This window comes from Metarhizium album, assembly GCF_000804445.1.
Source record: "Metarhizium album ARSEF 1941 chromosome Unknown scaffold_13, whole genome shotgun sequence".
Taxonomy (NCBI): Eukaryota; Fungi; Ascomycota; class Sordariomycetes; order Hypocreales; family Clavicipitaceae; genus Metarhizium; species Metarhizium album.
The window spans coordinates 419497-443007 of record NW_024467587.1 but is presented as its reverse complement, the minus strand read 5'-3'; the positions used below and the strand labels follow the sequence as shown (position 1 = coordinate 443007).

Below are 23511 nucleotides of genomic sequence, written 5' to 3'. Positions count from 1 at the left end.
TGGGGACAAGTGCAAGGCGTTGTATCTGAGCGGTGGCACCTTTGTCTGGACAGGAATTGGACGGGGACCGCACCGGTTGTGAAGCGACCTACTGGGTCTCGAAGATGATGAGGCATTCGGGAGCCGGAGGACGGCTTTTTACAAATCATTTTCCTCATTTTCCGGATTTTTTTCTAATTTTCGCATTCTCCGGTTCTGGGGAGTTCAAAGTAGTGGAGACAACAAAGGCACTTGAAAAGTTCTGCAAAGGAAAAGTTTCCTGTTTCATTGGGTACTCGATGTAGGGAGGATCCATGATGGGCGATGATGCTGCATAGTTTGAGGGTGCCCTGGGCCGATGAGGGCCGAATGGCCTGATGATGTGCGAGGAACGAGCGGCCTGTGAATTATAGACTTGGTAGAATGGAAAATACTGATTGAAATTCTGCTCAAGTGTTGAAGACGTGACATGTATTCCAGCATCTATTGACGGCACAAGAATACACGACCGTCATTTTGTCGTGGACACGCGTTGCAGGGCCATTTCGGCGCTCAGGGAATCAAATCTCAACTCGGGGCAAGCAAGTGATGACTAATGACTCAGGCAGGTGTCAGCAGACGGGACGGGACCGTCCAGTTCCTCAACGTGCAACACAGCCAAGGCAGCAGACGACGACCACATCATGGCCACGGCGACAGCCCGAGTCCATGTCTCTCCACTTCCTTGATCTCCCCGTCGACATCCTCTCGCTCATCCTCGGCCCGCTCCTTATCCAAGACCAGCAGCCGATTGCACTCTGTCCATGCGGCTCGCCCGAGAGCGGCGGCGGCTTCGGCACAAACCCGCTTTCGGTACTGCTCATCCATCCTGCCATCTACGCCATCGCCGCGCCGCTCCTGTACGAAGGCAACGAGTTTGTTCTGGATCTCAGACTGGAGCACGGTCTTCACACAAGGTCGTACCTGGATGACCGGGCCGAGGAGGATGCGTCGGACAGCAGGGACGGGCTCCGGTCCACCAAGACCGACGACATGGCCATTCACCGGAGGAAAGAGATGCTCGCGCTGCAGGGGGCACTCGGCAGGATACGGTCCCTGGAGATGAGGATTTCGAAGCTGCGGGGCTGGATCGACGTGAGGATCGTGCCGCTGGTGCGGGACATGATTGTCAGCGGCGGCCTGGCCGAGCTGACGGTCAAGATCTACAGCTCCGCGGGACACGCAGCGCGGGGGAACAGCATATTCACGCGTCCCCCGCTGGCGGGTGTGCTGTCCCTCCTCTCCGATCCATATCTACGGACCGCGTGTCTGTGGGTCTCGGCGGCGGCTGGCGGAGCGTGGGAGCCGTTCCGGACGTCGACTGCTTCGGCGGCGGCGGCGGCGGAGGGACATGGCGGCGGCGACGGCAACGACGACGGCGACGGCCTCGTGCAGATCGACTGGGCCAGCATCGTGAAGCAGCTCGACCCCGAGGGCAGACAAGTGGCCGTCTTGAGGGACGGCGGCAAGGCCAACGTAGCTCGGTGGTGAGTCGTGACCACTGGCCAGGCAGGCCCGCCGTGCTCCGTACGATACCCCAGGCTCCCGCGGCAGACAGAAACAGAGTGTGACGCTCGGGGGGTTTTGGACAGAACCCCGGAGGAGTCAGTCATGCCTGCATCATCCCTTACCGAGCAAACACACTCGACACTGGACACTTGACAGACCACGTCTGCCGTCCCCTTCGTCACGTCCAAAAAACGCCGGGCAGCGCCAAGGAAAAAATAAAGGGAACAGGAAGCAAACAAGAAAGGCGGCAAGCCTGCAACTAGTTACCCCATACGTGGTGAACTCGCCAGTTGACCGACTCGGTGAAGTCGAGTCAGCCATCTCAGACACTCGGCCGCTCCCAAATCTCCCTGCCGTCTCAACGTGGAGCGGCACCAACTGCCGAGTCCACGTCCACATCCACATGATATCACAGCGATGCCCAGTCTACCAGCCACCCATTGCAATCTCAGACAGCCAAGGGGGATCCTGGGGGCAAAAAAGCCCAGCACAGCCCCAGAGGAATCCAGTCCAGAACGCCGGTGCGACTCCAATGTCTCACTCAAACGATAACCTTATCCGCCTGCCCGGCGCCAAAAGCACCCCCAGGCCCTCGTCGGTTCCCCTCTGCGTGCTTGAGAAACAAATGCACTGCCACGTCACGTCACGCGCGAGGCGACACAAATAAGCTTCATTGCCCTGCACACACCATGTACGTACGCAGACGACAACAATGTCTGTGACGAGTAAAGATGGATGGGAACAAAAAAGTCACCGACGGCCGGCCGACTGTGGGGCTTCCCTCGCTTGGTACGGAGCAATCTTGCACCTTGGCAGATGAGATGAGATGAGATGGCCCGGTGCCAGGAGCACAGCACAACGTCACACGCGCCACCCTTGCGTTTGCTCGCCTCGCCACGGAGTAGACGGAGCAACTGGCACTGCTGGCTGCTCCGTGGTCCGGCGGTAAGCAAGTTGGGTTGTAGAATAAATGTCTGAGGATCCTCCGCCCCCCTCCCCCGGCTGCGTGACGGGCCTCACTCATCTCGCTCGCGTCTTGCCAATCAAGACGTGTCACACTAAATAAAAAATGGACGTGGCCCGCGTCACACTTTTTGCGTGTGGTAGACCACCTTGTACGGAGTATGCTTTGCGACAAGATGGGGATCTGCGCTGTTTGGCGACAAAGCGCACCGACCGCCTTGTTGGTCGTCCGTCATGCGCTCGTTCGTCACCGAGTCTTCTCCGGACAAAGAGGTGTCCGTGTATCTGGCCGCAGCGTCCCGTTGCCCGCGGCAAGAATCTCGCCGCGTCTCGCGCAGCAAACAGCGAACAGCAAACCTCCCTGTTTGATAAGCCACTGGGCAGTCAGTCGATGTTGCAGATGGGAGAGAGTGTGCGTGCGTGCCATGCCAGCCAGTCAATCACTGCACGAGGGTGCAAGTCGGCGCTGCTAGTTGGGCCTAGTCGCTTTGACTCGAGTGCCAAGGGGAAAAGCCATGTGTGCATACGGAGTACACGGAGCAGACGGGCTTGTAGGCTGTGGCCAGGAATTGTCTCATTGGTTGCTTGCTTATCTGTTCACGCTGTCTCAAAACTCCGTACATGATGAACCCTTTGTTGTTTTTTTCCAGACCCTGTCCCTGTCCACGCCGTGCTTGATGGTGCTGCCTTTTTGTAGCACCGATGACAAACAGACTTGTGTTTCCCCATGCCATGTCTGACCTTGATGACGCTGCCCACTAGACTGGGGCTAGGCCAAAGATAACATACCCCTCCGAAAAAGAAGAAGGAGAAGAAGAAGCAGAAGAAAAGGCCAGCTCTGCTCCCCTACGCGGTCGTAGCTTCATAAAAGTCTCCCTTGTGATCGTCGAGGTGCTCGCCCCAATGCACTGGGCCGAGCTTGAGGACTCTGAAGCCACCGCTGCTGGAGCTGGAAGATCGCCGACGAGCCGTCTCCGGAGCTGGGGCAACATCCGCCGCCGTGGCGCGAGAGGTACGGCTGGCCGGTGCTGAGGGATAGGAAGCCGACGTGGTGGGAGCAAGAGGGAGGAAGGAACAATTGGAAGGCATCGTTGCTTTCGAGACGTCTGTAGATCACGGTCGAATCGACGGTTGCCTTGGTGCTGCGGTGCAGGACTGTAAAAAAGCACGACGGACGGGAGATATTTGTTGACTACTGATCAAGACAAAAACCAAGTGCGTCAGGACTAGTCTTTGGTACCAGGTATTGCCGTGTGTTTGTTTTGGTGGAGAGGCGATGGAAGAAGGCCTCTTCTCCGCGAGATAGTGCCAGATGGCACTCTCTTTATAGCAGTAAATGGCTCAGAGATGCCATATGATGTTACAGATTGTGGACAAGGGTCGGGGCTTGCAGACCAAGCAAGGCATAAAACTCTGCGTGAATAGTGCAAACGTCTCAGCCGGAACATCGTGTACCACAACCCCCGGCGAGCAGTCGCAGGGGCCCCGGTCTGGCAGAACCTTTGAAAGACATCCCTGGGCCCTGGCACTCACTCACTCACTCTGACCAGGTACGGATACGGACCCCGGAGGATATTTGCTGTACCGTGGTCAGCTGATGCTCAAACATTGTTCTGTCTTGGCCCGGCGGTTGGTGGCACGTGCTGTGTGCTAGCTGGTTTCGCCTGGGGAGCGAAGAGAATTGTCGAACAAAGTCTGGGAGAGGGCCTTTGAGTCACTGCCCTCAGGAGTCGGCACGCGTGAGCCAAACATGGCGCGGCGCGGCCAGAGCCCAGCAAGGCCGCGGCTTTCCGTGTGCCAAAAGGTTGGAATCCGGTGAGGGGGCACAGCATTTGCAGATCAAACGTCACTGCAACCTGTGGCTGCTGGCGGCACACGGCTCTCAGTGGTCGTGCGTGGCCCGTGAGTCGTGAGTCGTGACTCGTCATGATCAGATGCAAAAGCCACATCGCTGTTGTCCAGCCTGCCAGTCCCACCGCACTGGGCAGCGGATCGAGGAGTATCTCGGATCGCCGTTTGGTGAAAAAGTTTCGGGCTACAGCCATCCTGAAACGGCCTTTTGATGGAAACATTGTGCGTCTGATTGGATGTGCCGGTCCCGAGCCATGGGATTTCCCGGAGCCGGCTACCGTCCCGTCTGCCATGTGCTGAGTGGAGTTGTAATATCGTCCCGATCCCCGAATCCTGGTGCGGGGATCAGCCGATCAATTCCTTTCATCGACAAACATGCTCGGCGTGATGCTGTCAGTCCATTCTCGCTTCTCATGACCACCTCGTGCCAGCGAGACTCGACTCGAACCGAGCCTGTTGCAAGGAGCAGATCCATTCACGTGCAACCAGACTTCTCAAGAGCCGCGATGCACCGTGACACATGGAAAGCATTCTAGGCAATTCCACTCATGACGGTACCGTATTCTGCAGGCCACTCGCACGGGAAGACCCGAGAGCCCCCCTGAACAGCGTCATCGGCCTAGCCTCCGTCGTCGAGACTGCGTGTCAACATCCTACAGGTTAGGGCTTCGCTTACTCATGCCATTGCAGAGTGCTCAACTGCACACAATGGTAGCGTGGAAGTTTCCCCTGTATAATGACATTACAACAACATGACAGAAGCCTTCGTCATTCAACCCTTGTCTTGGCGTCTTGTCTGTCAATAAGGGTCAGAACTACATCATACAAGAGCTGTGTTGCTGATGGGGCCGAACCTTTGACCTTTGATCTCACTTGACTTGTTCCGCAGCCCTCGTCCTAGCTACCGTTCGACTTTCCAGGTTAGTTGTCTACAGCTACAGAAATGACGGAGACATTCGTATATAATTAAAAGGGTTTCAAGGGAGCCTGGGATTTGGCCTCAAAACACCAACGTCTGACGTGGTCAAGTGTAGTGAACACTGTTGACAGAGCGTTGTGGCAGAAAGTTTTCTATCATACTTGACAGCGTTACTTCGTGTCTTTCATCTTTCGAGATTCCGTATAACGTGTGTTTCTTGTTCAAGCCATCAGCCAGACTGCTGCCTTTTATAGTTGGTTGCACAGAAACTCACCATCAACATGCTGCGGCGCAGCATGGTATCTCATACTGTTGATTGAACGGAATGACGCCCTTATCTGGCTCTCGCAGAGTGGTGTTCCTTCCCGTTGACTTTGCTCGCCCTTGTTGAGCTGCTCTTTGTTCTTGTTTCACCGGGTGGTCGTCCGTACAGGTGCTTGAGCAAGTAGAGAACATCCTTGTCAGCTACAAACCTGCCGGGGATGTTGGGACGTTGGGCCTTGGGCCATGAGAGTGAGAGTCAGAGTCCATGACTTGCCAAGCGCAGCAATAAGTTATAACGGCGCTTACGGCGTGTTTTGATTGGCTCCTTCGCATTGCCATCAACGACGTACACACTTGACGGCAACCATCTTTCTAGAATCGACGTCGCTCTTGATGCCGGCACCCAAGGATAGCCCTTGATCGAGTAAGTCTTGTGTGAATTGATTGTGCCGGCAGTTCCATCTTTCCCAGAACCGGCGGGTCGGTACTTTGGGCACGGCTAGAAGGACTGTCAACTGTCCGAACCCAAGTTAACCCCCTAAATAACTCGGTTTGCTCAAGCAAGATTTGCTTCCCCCAAGCCTGCTCGGAAGGCGCGCCGGTCTATGCAACCCCTGGGCGACGACGTCTCGCGTCTTCTGGGAATTGTGCTGAGTGGTGGTTGAATATCCACGTCGCAATGACTGTGTAAGAAACGCCACCTTGGACGGCCACGGAGACTCCTGTCAATATGCAAAAGGCCCAGATTCGTGGCTGATCGCCGGGGATTCTTCCATGCAGAATATCTCGCTGGCATGGGGTCTCGGCTGTGTTTGTCCCGCAGACTCCCAACACTATGTCGGTGAACTTCTATGCAAGGTATAGCAGTTCGGACGATCAATGTCTGACGGCCCTAGTCAGCAGAGCTGCTAATTTCAAGAGAATGGCCGTCAAATGATTGCATCTACGCCCATTATTCGGTCGCCGACTGCTCTCCGGGTCAGGGCACAGAGCGGAAAGTGAAAAGACGTAGTGATAAACCCTAAGCGTATCTCGGCTAGACGCACAACCCTTCGGCGCAATCTTAGGTGTAACACCCCTTGCCAAACGGACCGCCACTTGCGTGGCACCTTGGTACGAGCCAACACAGGATTGAGTCAATTTTCGGGACAATCGAGAAGGTTTAGCCTGCGTCGGGTTAGTGTTTTTCTTTGATGAGGTACTTGGTAGATAGATATCTTGCCGGTTGCGTTTCGTGTAACTACAGCGTCCCGGATTTCCATCTATCTGTAGAGCTTCCTACGTAGCCCACGCCATGGCCACTTCGGCACTCGGGGTGCTTGAAGTGCTTATACAAAGAGATCCAACAGCTCGTGATTCTCGTTATAGGTCACAGTCTGCCTCCACTCTAAGCTTGGCTTGACAGCTGGCAGATGCCATCTGCGCGTCGCGAGCGAAGCCCTGAGCTTGATGGTCAGTACCCTCCTCACCGACATGACTCGGACCTATGGAAGGGCAAGTGAATTCCTTGCTCATGATACTCCGCGCGGTTTTTGTTGTGGTTATGGTTATGGTTACAGTCGAGAGTTGAAACGGTTGGTTGATGGCTGACTGGGATGCCTGTTAGCTGTCGTGTGCATCTCCAACGTGAGACTTGTGTATCCTGTCAGGGCCCTCACAGATTTTGATGGTTCAACTTTTTTACCGCATGCCCCCTCTTGTCTGCTGCACGATGTGGTCTTGGTCTTTTGTCACGTAGGGAAGGGGAGGTGCCAGTGCTATGCATCCTACCGTGTGGACACTGTGGAGCAGGGCGGAAAGCAGATGGAAACACCCCGTGGCAGGTACGACCCGATTGCCCTCATTGCTCAACTTGCCTGAATTCCAAAGTTCCCTTCATGTTGCACTGCACTGATTCTCAACCCCTCGTACTTTAGCTTTCCATGTCGTCGTGTTTGCCGTGCATTGGCACTTCATCTACGGTCGTCTTTCCCTCCCATTTGTGGGTAGTTATATTCGACGACGTCTATTTATCGAATCCTCCTCCGGGCACGACATAGACCCCACGTGGTACCTTGTTTCATGAGGCACGGGGATTCGGGCTGGCAATTCAAAGACCGGAGGGCTCGGTGAGTCTCTGCTCGCTGTAGTCGTCCTTGAAGACTTGGGCTGACAGAGTGCGAGGCGTAAGGAAATTATGAATCGCAACCATAGCTCAAGCGGGAAGCGCCAGGGGAGTAACGAGCATCGAGCTGAAAGCCAGAAGCAGCAGCTGAGACACTGTCGTCAACCATCCGCCGTCTTGTTTGTTTCCTGCTCTGCAGAGAGGCTTGTGCAAAGCCCATACTCTTCGCCATGCATGTCAATCAAAAGAGACCTAGGTACCTTGAAGTAGGTGGCCTTCTACTCATTCGATCCGACCCTAGTATGCCCCCGGGCCGAAGGAACTGTGTGCTCCTGTTTGTGCAAACTTGCGCGTTCAATGTCCTATTTAGGTTCGTGGCCGCTCAGAAGCCCCCCGGCCGGGGCAATGGGTGCAACAGACCGGACGGTAACGAGAGTCCCACCCCCCATCTTCGTCGTCTAGCCCGGTCCTCTCTCCATTCGACTGTCGACGATGGACATGACTGCAGGGTCCACGTTGCGAGTTCGTTTTCTAAGTGCCTGGTTGGTCCGGGTCATGGCCAGTCCTGTCGAACTCGAGCTTCGATCTTTGGGCTTTCCAGCAGTAGCTGTAACTTGAAAACCGGGTAACTACCTGGCTGGAGTACTTGCATAGTACCCGAGCACTTAAGTACGCTTGAGTGCCTGCTAAAGGGCCTTGTGGAACCTGGATGTCAATCGTTTGTGCTTCGCGCCGCACTCGACATGGTGGTCAAGTTGCACTACTTCCACTTGGCTTTTGCCTCGAACCTCTACCTTCGTGCATTGGCCTACTCCTGCGCCTTTCAGTTCTTCGTTTAGAGACTCTGCCCTGAATTGGCTGACCCTGGACTGAAATCTATGTCCCTTCACAGGGCAATTCTAGCTCGGCTGCCACCCCGAATGTGCCTACTCGGCCTCCCCCCCCTTTGTTCCCATACACGCCCCTTGACGCGGACAACAGTTGAAGCACACTACTGTCACTATTCCTGGCTTCATTTTCATCATCCGTGCCCGTGTAAGCTGCATGGTCCCTGGTCATACGGAGACGGCCCGTTTGCCGCCCGTGTTGGCCTTGCATAATCTCTCGCCCATGGACACTGATCGTTTCTTTCTTTCCCAGTCACTAGGCCCCGTACCATGAACCGGATTTCACGTACTTCCAACACAATAGCCCGGTCTACGTGATCTTGGGAGTCACATTTCCTCCATGTTTCTCCTAGGCTTGACACTATACTCTTACATACACATAAAGACTGCCGCTCCGTTGCCCCCTTCCGCTGCAGAAGCACTGCTTGTCGAACCAACCACTTCACCACGACGGACGACTCAGAGGCAAAGAGGTCTTACAGCTAACAACCCTCGGCAATATCTCCCTCGCCCTAGTAAATCGCATACTCCCAAAATATCGCCCAGCCAGAGAGGCGAATCTTGATTAGCCGGGACGCCCAACTGACCGTCACACCCACTTTTTCTCCGCTGGTGAATTACAAAATTTCATCTTGCGCCTCAGAAGCTCTTGGTTGGTCGCCTCAAGCTGAGCTCAGTCAAATATATTACTTTCAAGTTGACAAGCAACATTGCCCTTGTGGTTACAACGGGATAGCCTAGCGTACATCCCGTCGACTATATATTTAGTCTGTACTTCTTGGCTCCTTTTTCATTATATTCACGCCCTACCTCAAAAAGCCGGTGCCGGAACGCTCCAGAAGATCAAACAAACTGAAACAATCAGCTGCAATTCTCACCTGCAATATTTTCCGCGGCAAACATTCAGCTTCAGGGCTCGACGAAAACCAAGCTTCTGTTCTCTTTCACAAAGAGAGCTACAGTACTCTACTTAACCCATATTTTGTCAAAAATCACTACCAAGCCTTCTCCAACTCTATCAAGATGTGCGTCTGGGTGGGGCGGCAGTACTGGACTTGGTGCGGTTGCGCTTCCAAACACATAGATCAGAAGCCGGGCTGCCGCTGCTCGAAGATAATCGATCTAGGCACTCAGACGTGGCAAGGACGTTGCAATCGTCGTCGTTGCTCTAATCCTCACAAGCTCTAATATATGTCTATCGGAATGATCTCACAGCACATGTTACTAGTGGTTCATATTCAGCAAATACGAAGCGCAATATAGCCTATGGATGTCTACTTGGCAATTTGGGAACATGATGAATCTTCATTGCCTCTGGGTAATGGATCGGCGCGTCATCGAATGAATCCTGCGTTCAGGCCAGCGGTTCGATATTTTGGCCTATATTCCACGCGGCTGAACGGATTTGCAGAGAACTAGTGAACACCTGGTTTTGTTCCTACTCTTATTCTCTCATTGACGCCGTTTTTCTTTTCTTGTCTCTCTTTCTTTCTGTTTCCTCCCTCCCTTCCTTTCTTTCCTTCTTTTTGCCCCAGTTTGTCTTATGAGAGAGCCCGTTCGTGCAGGGTCTTTACTCCTTTGTTGCCATTTGCTATGTTAAAGTTCCCTCGCCACTCTCCCTAGACTTAGACTCGACGATGGATGGCAACAGATGAACCTGAGGCTTTTCCTGGTGTGCTCAAAAGCTGGGCAGGTACGCAACGATTTTTGGAGACACGGAGTCGCCCACGAGGAGCAATTCGCAAGGATGGCAACAAGAGGGCGTATTTGCAGGTACTCCAGCATTTACTATGATGGCTAGCAAGCTAGGCACCCTAGGCAGAGAATTAGAACTACACCTATGCGCCGTTGACCAATGATACCCATGATGCAAATGATAGCAGTGATGCGTATTTTGTCTACGACTCGGGCACTGTGGCAAGGCCTCGGCTGAGAGCTTGAAGCAAGTGCAGCTCGATTCACGCAAAACACACTTTGGTATTCAAAGGTCCTTGGTTTTCTGAAAGATTCTTGCGGCCACAGACTTTCTGAAAGATTCTTGCGGCCGCAGGCTTCTATTTGATGCAGCAGCCTTCTGCCCTAGGTCTTGTGACTGTAGCCCTTGTGTCACCAACATCCGTGTGACGGGCATATCTGCAAGCTCGGGCGATGGGGGCACGTGACTTGTATCAATCTTCTCCTTTGGATCTTCTATGCCTGAAAACGCCAGCATTACAGCTTGCAGGTCGGTTGTCTCCGTGACGCCGCGTGGTTGGTGCCGAGCACAGCCTGACTGACGATGTGGCCAAAGATGAGGCCACGGGTACGCCAGGGCCCAAACGCCGGCCACGTCAAGCGCACAGCCATCAACAAAGATTAGTATCCGACATTCGTGGCAGGTACCTAGTTCAAAAATAATTCTTTAGAGGCAAATGATTCCAAGCCCCGGGTCTTTGCCATTGCCTTCACTTTCGGGAGCAGACATGCTGTGGCGGCGGCGGTGCCCTTGGCCTGCGCTCAGATACCTTGCTTGACCGGCCGCCGCCACGGCATCAATCCTCCAGGACGCCCCGGAAAATAGATGACATATTTGACGCTTTTGCACAAGCTCGATCGATTGTTGTAGTTTCGAGGCGCTAACCGCCAAGGTTACATTAATTTCCCGTTGGCGCGCAATGACAACACATGCTTGGTAAGGTGGCCGTATTGTCTTGCAGAGATTTTGCAGGGCGTAGTCGACGATATGTAACATTGTTCGCTCACTTGAACTCCAGCAGAGGCATTTTCCTGCTGGTGCATGTGCAGTACAGGACTTGCGGATCAGCATTACGGTCTCCGGATTCATACTTAGCATCATGTCGAGCCGCCTGGCGGCCGGGCGTCGCGTCACACAGAGCCGGCAGCGGCCCGTGGGGCCGTGAAAGTGGGTACCTGTGGGGCGGAGCCGGGACGTGGAAGGTGGACACGTGAACATGTGGCGGCAGGGCTGGGCGCGCGCTCCATCTTCAATGGAGCTGCGCATGTCCTGAATCTGGGGCATGCTCCTGGTGTCGCTGTGAAACATTGACGTGTCCGCTTGGCAGAGAAGAGCCGAAATTTGCTGCTTTTCCAAACGTCATTGTATCACCGACCAGTTTTTGCTATTTGCGTTTTTATTCTGTATAGTTATCATACCTGAAAATACCCCTGCATTCTTGTCACTCCGCCACTAAATTACGCTGCCCAGGGCACCTCGGCTGTCACCCACGGTCCTTGTCACTTGTAGAGTGCGCAGGGGTTTTATTTCTAATGCAAAATTGACCATCTAAATCTATGTTTGCGCACAGTGCAAAAGTTTATTTAAACAAAACAATTGTATTAAGCGATTGAGAACTTCTTCTGGCACGGCCAGGCTAACTAGAACATATAAAACCGTAAACCCTCCGCATGAAATAGCTTTATAGGGTTTCTCTAACTTTTGCAAGAAAGCAGACAGTATAACGGCCTTATAAAAGTACGCGCCGCGTGCCCGAATAAACAGGAACGCAACAGCATACACGTTCTCTGCTACATCCCTGTCGTCAGACGCAGCATCCTTTTTTCTTTCTTGTCGTTGTTTCTGTGCCAAGGAAACCAAAACACCTGGGATATAGGGATCCTCTGCTTCTACTGCCGGCTTAAGACGCTGCAGCTTCTTAATCCGGAGTCTAGCTACTAGTCTGTTTGGGATTTAGACTTTTCTCTGTTTTAGATATAGGGGATTTCTTTGCTAGATATATTTATTTTAAAGCGCTTATACAGTCCCCAAGTTAATACACGCTAACTATCCTAATTTAGATTTAGCTTTAAAGATACTCTGTTAAAATACATACAGCTTCTTTTCCGCCGTAATAAAGGTCCAGGCGATTAGTCCTGTTTCTATGACATTGAGTTAGTTACAAATGTAAGACACAGATGCTGCTCATTGCATTTTTCGGACGACCGACTGACCTCTCAAGCCCCTCAAGTTTGTAGTGCTTCAAAATTCCACCTATAGCGATCTGTTGCACCTCTACACTCACATCTGAGTTGCCTTGCTACGCGTAGGACTTCGTGCTTAATCGGCACGCCCTCAACTCTAAGACTGTGCTAACAGGCATTAAGGCAAGGGTTGAGATTGAATTGTACATTTAATACTATTAGGTGTCTGCAAGTCTAAGCAATAGGCTGAACATAGTCAAGTATACTTAAGAGCTTATACTGCCTATAATATATACCTAACTAAGTATTCTATACTTTACATACTACACAAGCGTGCAATACATACAGTTCCAACAGACTATTGACCTCTCGCATCAATTGATCTCACATAACTATACTTGACAGGGTAGGTAGTTGGGTGCCATCACTCGCCGCCACAGCTATTTCCTCTTTCGGCCTGGGTTAACGAGAATTGGTCGAGGTATTGACGTGCTTGGGACGCTAACATGTATTTAGAGTTGGCCTGTCAGACGGGGACGATAATATTACGGATAAGGATAGCGGCAAGGAGAGGGCTGATGGTGAGAGTCAAGACGCACAAGATGAATATTCGCTTTCAGACTGTTCTGCAATAGAGACAGGAACGACCACTAGTTCAACGGACTATCTCGTAGCTAGCAAAGAGGCATAAAAAGATTACGATATATAACTAAGCATAAACTAATATCGAACGTTCTGTCCACCCTCTCGGAAACTCAATCTCCCTCTTCAGATTATTAAGACACGAGCTTGGCGGGATAAACTTGGGCCATTTTACCACTCTCCTGACATCCGGAACGTGTCGTCCCCTTGGGAGACGGGCGGTGACGTCGAACCTACCTTGAAAAAATATAATGGTATTATAGCGCCCCGGTCGCCGAGATTCTTGGATGGGGCGTTAAAGCCTTATGAATTCGACTTCGTAGAGGAGGAACGGTCGATGGAGATGAACGAAAAGTTTCTGCAAAAACTATCGCACTTCCTTTTGCATACTAAGTTAGATCAAGTTCTTGGTCTCAGGCTACTAGATTCGCGCGACACAAGCGTATCTGTTGAGGTTACGGAACGCAACTCAAACATCATGTTACCTCTAGGGGCGGTTGATGAGAAAAATGTCATTCCTGCGCTGTGGATTTTTGGCACCGACGACGATGACCGCTGCAATTGTAGGGAATACTGCGATACGGATAGAAGTGGCAAACACTCTGGCCAAGGCAACCACGGGTGCGGTTGAGATGCGAGCCAAGAACGGACCTCTTGGAAAGATTACTTGGGGTTATTGTGGCTTTGTTATGCTCTGTTTTGTCTTGTCTTGTTTTCTTAGCATTGACAAAGTAGACCCTTGGTGCTGGTTTTCCCACAGGGTTTTCCCAACATTATTATGCAAATGCAGAGGGTTTCACAAGGCATCTAACTTATCTACTCGTTCAAATGCTCTATGCTTGAACTTCTTTCGTCCTGCGCTGCCAAATCCGCAATTGAAAATGTGGAATGGGACCTGATTTGTCTTGCAAGCCCCAGCCCCACCTGTTCATCCATGCTTAACTTAGGAGACGGTCCAACTTGAACTGCCAACGCTCTTTTCTCCTTCCAATTTTTTTTTTCGTCACGCTGTAGCCGCTGCATCGATCTCTATTAAAATGCAAGCAACTATCGCCGACATTAGCGTGTCTGATGCGGAGCGCATTGTTCGAAAAGTTGATTATCCAGCCATGCAGGATGGCCCATTATTCCGCTTGATGTTTCCTTCTCGGGCAACGACGACAGAAGCTCAGAAGAATGAAATAATTCAATGGTATGCTGAGGGGTTGGAGGATGCCTTGAGACGCAAGAGGAATAAGCTTCTTCAAATCTGCGCATTAGATGGAACACCACTGGGCTTCTGCGGATGGACAGTGGAACACCGAGGGCAGAGCCGGCAAGTCCCCATGAACTCAAGTCTGTCACAACATGGTACAAAGCTGCCCTCTCTCCCGGAAGCGCTAGATTTGTCTGCATGGCTCAGCGTGTCAAGTGATTTGAGAAGCGAGCGGGAACGGATCCTGAGCGGGTGGGACGACGTTTGCCGTAAGTTGACATGCATCCGTCGTCTACTACCACCACATACCAATCCGTCGTCGACTCATCTGTATTCCAATTAGGGTTGACCTTTATGTCAGTGCATCCCGATCATCAGCGCCATGGCCTTGGCTCTACATTATTGAAGCGAGTCTGCGACGACATAGACGAACTGGGATGGCCTGCTTTCGTCATGTCTTCGCCAGCCGGTGTTCGGTTGTACACAAAGTTTGGTTTCGATGTTGTTAGCAGGATAGAAACGTGTCAAGGGACATTGACAAGCATGTTTCGACGGCCTCGAATCCTCTGCGGACACACTTTGATGACAGAGGAGATGGGATCATCCCCACATCCTCGAGGCTCGAGCGAGTCTACCAAGGTTTAGCCAAGCAAGGCCTACGCAGTGTGGCATGAGCAAATTTTTAAATTTGGCACTGCTGACACAATTTCATGCACACATGCAGGGGCGAGTCACCTTCAATTTAGTCGAGTGGTAAAGAAGTCGGCAGCTCCGACACAAGATACGTATCCGAGCAGCATTCGCACCAAGGAGGTTTCTCTATGAGGGCTAATGCAAAGAGCATGTTAGACGGCCCTGTTGCCAAATCACGTCGTCCATGTGTAGCAACCCATAGTGCTAGGCAACGTGTCCTGGAACAGGTGATCAGCATTAGGCGTAGCATTAGTTCCGGTACGTGAGCTTCCGATGCCCTGTCGAATATTGTTTCAAAAGACCCAGCGATGGACAGCAGCGTGATCTTTTCTTTCGCAGTCACAGACTCGTCAGAGACTGTTGTGGAAGCTTGAGTCTACCAAGGTAATCTTGTCTGGCCACAGGCTTGGACTCATGGATCTAGTTGCCATTTGGGTTGAGGCGGAGACGACCAAGGTAAGACTTGATACGCCATTCAATTGAACAAACTATAGAGCTATTTGAGAAATAGTGCAGAGAAGCGAACGGGACCTGTCTGGAAAGACCTGTGGAGGACTTGACCTATTTTGACTACTTTGCATACTAAGGCTAGCTCTGGTGCTAATTTTGGGCGTTGTAGAGCTTTTTTGTGTTGAATGCCCTCCTTTACAAGGAACCACGTCAATGTATGAATAGAGCATGTAAGGCCGGCTTGCTGTAAAATTTCCTTGTTCTTGATAAAAGGGTCACCACGTCAATGTATGAATAGAGCATGTAAGGCCGGCTTGCTGTAAAATTTCTTTTATTCTTGATAAAAGGGTCACTACGGATTAATTGGAAAATACGCCTTTTGTCGCGAGTAGATTCTTAAAATACACAACGTTCTCTCCTCGCCTAGTTGAGATTCAAAGAAGGTTTGCTTTGTCGACCACCAGGGACCAGAATCGAGCAAGATCCTTGGCAGGGACGGTACAATACAACTGATACGAGGAGCGCCCCTCCGGTACATGCTCAGTTCCAAAGTTTGCAAATGAAACTACACTAGAGTTCGATTTCTCTGTATCTTAGACTGATGCGACTGCTGAAGACTTGTTGGGGAAGCTCCATTCGCCCTTGAGAGCACTGATAAGGCAGTGTAGCAGCGTCCCGAGTCGTATCCTTTGCGTGAACTTGGCCATATAAAAACGAACCTTCGGAGGGTTGTTGCGCAGTGCCACGGTTGGCCATTTGAGCCCATCAAGTAGCTCGCCAGATATGTCCACACTAAAGAGACGAAGACAAGATTTGTCGTACGCAAGAATGTAGACCTGAGAACGCCGGTTAGCTACAGGCTAACCCGAGAAGCCATCTCACAAATCTAGGGCCCTCCGGTTACATACCGGAATAAGCGCACTTTGGGCAGAATAAAGCTGTGGGAGGTCGCGTCGAATTCTCTGCGCACAAGAAATCGAGCTGGCAACAATATAACCCTTACGATCGCGATACCGGCTGATCCTATCAATGCTGAGCCAGACCACAGTACGCTTCGCTTGGGAGATGCCATCAGTAAGTATGCGCAGGGACTCCTGTTTCCAGGGGAAATAAAGGTACGTCGCAGACCTAGAAGCTGTCAGACAAACATTCGGACCAGAGGTCTGAGACGAGATAATGGATGAAGGAGCGGTACATACTCCTCAGAATGGATCGCATGTTGCTCCAACAGACCATGTAGTATTGCCAGCTTAATGTTTATTAAATAAAAGAATGGTGATTTGAGGATGCGGACGGCACCATCGACGTCCGCATTTGAACTGGGTAAGTCAGGTTCTAGCAATTCCATCTGCAAAAACTGGAAGCCGAGGATCGAGATATCTCTGATGTTCTTTGCAGAGAAATGACGGACCTCGCGAGCCTTCTTCGCAAGCGGGTTGTGTTTGCGTTTGCGTGACGTTGTTGTCCCTGGGTTTCCATCGCGGGTTGGGAACGGAGAGGGCGTTAGAGCCGTAGGCACGGACTGCGTGGCTGGCATCGCAAATACTGTCCGGCGGGCATTACTATTCGAACAATCGCATAATTAATTTTGCTGCTAGGCAATGGAAGAGTGATGCGCGTAACGGCTGTTTGGTCAACGTTGACCATCGCCAACCACAAGTCCTTCTCGATCACGTGTCAGGTCTCCACTTGCACAGAGCTCGCCAAAAGTACGCAATGGTCAGAACACCAGAGACAGGACTTGCCGACGCCCACGCAGACACGCACCGTCAACGCCGTGCCTGGTCCCGTTGTGTTGTGCCATCCTCGAGCCAAGGCCACGGTTGTAGCAGTCACCGTCACGGACGAGCCAGGCGAACAAGGCACATTCATTTATCAGCCTTTCTTCACGACAGTGCTCAGTCCCCTTCTCCCGCAGACCGAGCCAAATCGGCCGGACCAAGAATTGAAATAAAAAACCAATCAACGGTCCCCAGCAACCACATCTCACCATAGGTGCAGCCGTGCAATCTTGATTCCAACCTGCATCATCGTTCTCTCCTCCTAAGTATCAATGCCACCACCCCCTATTCATCACTCCCTCCCACGACCCGCCCCCTCTCCCATCAGGGACGCATCATAATGTACATTCATTTTTACACCTTTTTAGGTCCCCCTCGTCTCTCCATTCTCCTTCCCCACGTACAACGTGCCGGTCCCCTTTTTCTTTTATTAAGCTTGGTGTGTTTTTTGGTGGCAGATGGGTTTTGTGGGATGTTCCGTGTTTTTCACTTTCTTGCCCCTTCCGGTACTCGCGCCTTTTGTGTATGCTCTAAAAAATGCTGAGCTTGTCTCCAACGAGGAAACAACGGTGAATCAAAAGAACCACGACGAATGTGAATGGAAAACAAATAACAAGGTAGAAATAGGAAAATGACCTGGAGAACAGCCTGCGTCTCGTATGCATTAATCAGTTGGGGAATCAGTCGTTAGAAGGTGAATTCGGGGAACTGGTAGATTGATTAGTCAATCCTGTTGATCATGAGATGACGCGAGCGGTGCTTACTACTGATTGCCCGAATTGCCCGGACCAGGCGTCCGGGGAGAGAAAGCAGGCGACGTTGGCGAGTAGCTGGGGCTCGTCGGGCTCTGCTGGTTCCCAGGGCTTCTCTGGAAGCTTGGACTCGTAGGCGAGTAGGCCTCGGGGGACGTGGGAGACCAAGATGGAGAAGCTGGCGAGTAGGAAGGAGAAGTCGCACCAGCAGCGCCGTGGAGGTTGGGCGACGCAGGGCTGTAGTTGGGACTGGCAGGGGAGTAGCTGGGAGACGTGGGCGAGTTGAACTGCGCAGGCGACGTAGGCGAGTAGTGCCGGGGAGAGGTCGGCGACGTCGGCGAGTAACTTGGCGACGTCGGGCTGTAGTTTGGACTGGCAGGGCTGGTTGGGCGGAGCATCGGGGACGTGGGCGAGAAGGAAGGCGACGACGGACTGAAGGAAGGAGACGTGGCATAGCGCCCAGCACCGGCGTCCAAGAGCGGCGACGTGGGAGAATAGCCAGCGTTGGGCGACGAGGGAGAGTAGCCAACCATGCCCGAGCTGAAGGGTGAAGTGGGCGACGTGCTGAACGGGCTCGTCGCTCCCCGCGAGTAGGGACTCATGGATCCTACGTTGCCGAAGCCGCCGCCGCCGTACTCGGTTCCGAACCCGGCGGGCGTCTCGGATCCGGCACCCTGGATGGGAGAAAAGTTTCCCGCGGCCGGAGAGTTCATGCTCATGTAGCCAGAGTCGTTGGACATGGGCGAGCCCGTGTCGTAGGGCGTAGCGGCACCCTCGGCCTCGCCATCCTTGACGGGCATGCCTGGCATGAGACCCATGCGAGAATTGTCCGAGATGACTGTTTCCAGCATCTTGGGATCGAGCAGGACATCAAAGTTTCCTGTTCCCATGGGTGCGAGCTGGCCGAGCATGACGTTTTCAGAAATGCCGCGGCAGTCGTCGAGCTCGCCAGTGGCGGCAGCTTCGAGGAGAATCTCCACCGTCTCCTCGAATGAACAACGCATCAGAGCACCCGTGTCAGCCCGATTGATGCCGTGTCGGGTGACGGCCGAGATGCTGCCTCTATACGTCATGACATCGACCAGCAGCGCAATGTGCCGGTGATTGACGTACGAGCCGTCAAAGGCCAAGACGTTTGTCAATTCCTTGACCAACGCAGAACGTGCGGCTTCGATACCAAAGACTTCAACAATCTGCCACAAGTCGTTTGTGTATGTCCGCGACGCGTCGACACCGTCGACGGCGAGGACATCTCGAAGAGCAGAGCCCGAAGTATCCAAGTACCACTGGGTGCACCGGGCATCGTCCTTGATGGCAAGCTCGGATCCATCCTCGCCCACGATCAAGCGGGTGCCCTTGGTCAAGAACGCCCTCTCGATGCCTGGCACGCCACGCAAAGTCAATGTGTCCAGGAGATGGGCTTCCAGACGCTTCAGCATGACGTCGTCCTCAATCTTCTTTTCCCCGTCCTCGTCTTTTTCGTCCGACTGTCGAACTGTTCGAATACGGATGACTTGCTCGTCTGCATTGTTGTCGCTGAAAATGACAGCCAGATCGTTGGGGTATTCCTCTTTGATGCGCTGGGCCACGTCATCAATCCTGATTTCCTTATCGAGGAGCTTCTGTCGATCCAGAGTGATGCGCAAAAGCCACCTTGATTGCTGGTCCGTGTTGTCCTGGCCGTCGTCAGGAATCAGAAAGTAGGACTCGACCATGTCGACATCCTCGGCAATGGTGGTGCCCTGGATGTCCGGGTCGTGGTAAATCTCAGTCACGGACGTGATTGAGCGCAAGTTCGTGTACTCAACCATGCTTCGGAGTTTCTTGGCTTGTTCTTGAGTTCCAAGTTGCGTGTCCAGGTATACAGCCATGCTGGGGGTCTTGATATCTTTTGCCAAATTGAGAATCTCCTTGAGGCGAGGTACACCAAGAGTGACGTTCTTGGAGGACACACCAGCAAAGTGGAAAGTGTTCAGTGTCATCTGAGTGGCAGGTTCGCCAATCGACTGCGCAGCAAGAACGCCTACCATCTCACCAGGACTGACGAAGGAACGGTCCCAGCGGTTCTGAAGCTCGCCAAGGACATGATCAAATGCGAGTTTGTTCAGGCGATGAACCTTGACAATCTCCTTGAAGGCAAGTCGAGAGCGGATCAAGGCCTTGAACAAGATGGTGGCGTTCAAGTCTGCTTCCGTCGAAATTGCATCTGATCCCCGCACGATCTTGAGCTCGCTTAGGAGGTTTTGCATCCTGGGAATGACATCGGCGGGACGCAAACTGCTACGATCGGTAGCGCGAACATTGAAGACTCTCTTGGCAGTCTCGATCATCCGGCCGATGTTGAGCGGAAGTTGCATCATCTCCTCTCCCATCTTGGCCCTATTGATGAGTCGCACAGTTTGTCGGTCAGAAAGCAGCGTTCCCCACTCAGAATCGAGCAGATCCATTGATTCCTTGTCGCCAGCCAACTCGTTACCATACTCATAATCCTTCTTGAACCAATCAGGCGGGTTGGCCAAGTCCAAGCGATACTTTTTCTCGAACGCAGCATCCGACATCTTGAGGATACCAAGTTTCTGCTTCTCGATGCACATAGCATCCAGACCGTCTTCTCCATAGAGAAACTGAACGATATCACCAAGGGAATTTCGTACAGTTCCGTCATACCGAGCGCTCAAATCCTCGAGGGCCTTGACGAGCCGTCGCTGAATGTAACCCGTCTCTGCAGTCTTGACAGCAGTATCAATGAGACCTTCTCTACCAGCCATTGCGTGGAAAAAAAATTCAGTGGGTGTGAGACCTCGCAGGTAGGAGTTCTCGACAAAGCCACGTGCTTCAGGAGAATAATCATCCTTTGTGAAATGGGGCAAGGTTCGGTACTTGAATCCGAAGGGAATGCGCTTGCCTTCCACAATTTGCTGGCCGACGAGGGCGGTCATTTGTGAAATGTTAATTGAGGACCCCTTGGAACCAGATTCCGACATGGTTACAGCGTTGTTCGAATCCTTCAAACTCTTCTGAGTGGTCGTACCAGCCTGGTCACGAGCTGAATTCAGGGCCATGGAGACCTTGTTCTCGAACGTGGCTCGGACATTCATACCTGGTAGGGCTTCGAGCTCGTTTGCCGTGGCTTGGGCTGTGAGTTTGGCGACTTCGGCCTTTTGGGTGTCAATATGAACCTGAATCTTTTCGATGGTCTGCTTGTCTGGAACGGTATCGCCAATACCAATACTGTGGCCAGTGTTGAGAAGCCAATAGGTGACGACTTGTTGGACACCATTCAGGAAAGCCATGGCACCTTCGGGCCCGAGCTCATTGTAGCAGAGGTGAATAATGCCACCAGCTGCCGCACCAACATTCTTCTTCTTCAAGAGACCGTACAGCAGTTCGCCGCTCTGGATGAGGAGTCCGGTATCCTTGAGGGGAATGTCAGAATCCCCCTCAGGGGCATGCAAACTAATCTCCTGTGGAATGACCATGCTGATGAGCTGTTTTCCGGTCCAGCGAGGCCGTGGTTTGAGGATCGCTGGTTGGGGAATAACGCCGTCCCAATTAGGCACCCAAAGCATCATGTTCATGACCATTTCCTTGTCGATGAAGGTGTCTCGTCTGCACAGTTTGTAAACACCGGCGAGAGAGTCCTGAACGATACCCATCAAGGGACCGTTCTTTTGAGGAGAGACAATATTGTTGGGAACAAGGCACAACTCCTTGACTTCAGCTCGTGTCTCTTCAGTCTGCGGGACGTGCAAGTTCATTTCATCACCATCAAAATCAGCATTGTAGGGCGAAGTGACAGACAAGTTCAGTCGAAATGTTGAGTAAGGCATGACGCGAACCTGGTGACCCATCATAGATTCCTTGTGCAGGGAGGGCTGTCGATTGAAAATAATGTAGTCACCGTCCATCAAATGCCGCTCAACCTTCCAGCCGTACTCCAGAGAAATCTGGGCGGCTCGTCGATGGTGTCGCAAATCGATTCTAGTACCATCGGCCCTGATGACGTATTTGGCGCCAGGATGCTCGTTCGGTCCGTTCTCAACAAGCTGGTGCAGCTTGCCAATGTTGTAAGGAGTGACAGTTTCGGGATAGGTAAGCGTTCTGGCAATGCTGCGAGGGACGCCGACTTCATGAAGAGACAGATTGGCGTCGCCAGTGATGACAGTACGAGCGGAGAAATCCACACGCTTGCCCATCAAGTTGCCTCTCAAACGGCCCTCTTTACCCTTTAACCTGGCTCTGATAGCCTTGACTGGACGACCACTCTTTTGCAGAGCACGCGGTTGTCCAGCAATGTCGTTATCCATGTATGTTGCGACATGATACTGCAGCAACTCCTCAAAATCTCGCGCAATGTGCTGGGGTGATCCTTCGCGGATGGCCTGCTTGACATTACCATTGGCGCGGATAATGTCGCCGAGCTTGTAAGTCAAATCGTCTTCATTTCGCATGCCGGTACCAGTACCGTCCATGGAGATACTGGGACGAACAGGAGGTGGGGGAACAGGAAGCACAGTGAGAATCATCCACTCTGGGCGAGCATAATCCGAGTTGAGACCCATGTGCCGAAGATCCTCCTCAGAGATTCTTCTCAAAATACCGTGAGCCATCTCTGGGGTAATAGGCACAGTCTCTCGCCTCTTGGGGCCATCCTCTTGTGCAACATCGAACGCAGCCTTGAGCTGCAAAGCTGCCTGTCTGACCTGCGGCTGCACGTTTCCACAACCGCCATGGTTGTGTGCAGCTGGCTTCATGCCAGGCGCAAACTCATCGTCGTTCTTCTCGTTACGATCTTCGTTTTCACATCTCCGCTTCTTCTTGCAGACTGCCCAAACACGGTTAAAGCGTAGTTTAGCATCCCGCGTGTTTATTGCGGTGACAAACTCGGGATCGCTCTGAGAGAGAAAGTTGTGCGTTAGCAACCAATGAAGTGCGCAAAAATCCTATGGAGAGTCAGGATAGACCAACAGTATCGGCCAACACCTTGCTGCAGTTGTGGCAGACAATCTCCAGAATCTTCTTGACCTTCTTGATGAAACCAGGATGGTACACCGGCTTGGCCAACTCGATATGTCCAAAGTGACCAGGACAGTCACTCATGGACTGTGTACAAGTTTTGCACTTGAATCCTCTGTCAATGGAGCCAAGAAGAGGATCGTTGAGCCCACCATCGCGTGGCTTGGTACGGCTCTCGTCCACCGTCTCCGGATAGAGAATGTGGCAAACACTCATGTTCTTGATTTCTTCGGGGGACATCAAGCCGAACTGAATCTCCTCGACCGTCTTGAGCGGCGCGCTAGAAAATGGGGGATGATAGTTCGCCATGGTTGCGGTTGATGGAAGGCTCGTCGGCGATGATTGTTTTGGGCGATCGGGCTGACCGAGGGTGGTTGTTGGTTAAACGCGACACGCAGCCGCAGCCGCAGACGGGGAAATCGCGAAGAAAACTGGCAGGTAAAGCAGGCCAGACAGGGTAACAAGTTCCGTAAGCCTCCCGATCGATGAAAAGTGCAGTCGTACGCGAATGGCGGATGGCGCTCAAATGCTGCGGTCGCCTCGCTCGCC

General features: G+C 52.4%; 3 protein-coding genes across 3 annotated transcripts; 1 reads left to right on the top strand and 2 right to left on the bottom strand.

Annotated features, from left to right (window-relative positions):
• Positions 1-687: 687 nt before the first annotated feature.
• On the top strand, positions 688-1509 carry MAM_05365 (uncharacterized protein; the record flags this gene model as incomplete). The annotated part of the gene is made up of 1 exon (XM_040824163.1): positions 688-1509. The coding sequence occupies one exon, from the start codon at positions 688-690 to the stop codon at positions 1507-1509; it is 822 nt and encodes a 273-aa protein (XP_040677875.1).
• Positions 1510-16006: 14497 nt separating this feature from the next.
• MAM_05364 (uncharacterized protein) lies at positions 16007-16950 on the bottom strand (the record flags this gene model as incomplete). The annotated part of the gene is made up of 3 exons (XM_040824162.1): positions 16007-16249; positions 16322-16541; positions 16613-16950. The coding sequence occupies 3 exons, from the start codon at positions 16948-16950 to the stop codon at positions 16007-16009; spliced, it is 801 nt and encodes a 266-aa protein (XP_040677874.1).
• Positions 16951-17874: 924 nt separating this feature from the next.
• Positions 17875-23271, bottom strand: MAM_05363 (DNA-directed RNA polymerase II largest subunit; the record flags this gene model as incomplete). Its single annotated transcript, XM_040824161.1, has 3 exons — positions 17875-17902; positions 17959-22841; positions 22915-23271. The coding sequence occupies 3 exons, from the start codon at positions 23269-23271 to the stop codon at positions 17875-17877; spliced, it is 5268 nt and encodes a 1755-aa protein (XP_040677873.1).
• Between the last annotated feature and the right edge of the window lie 240 nt (positions 23272-23511).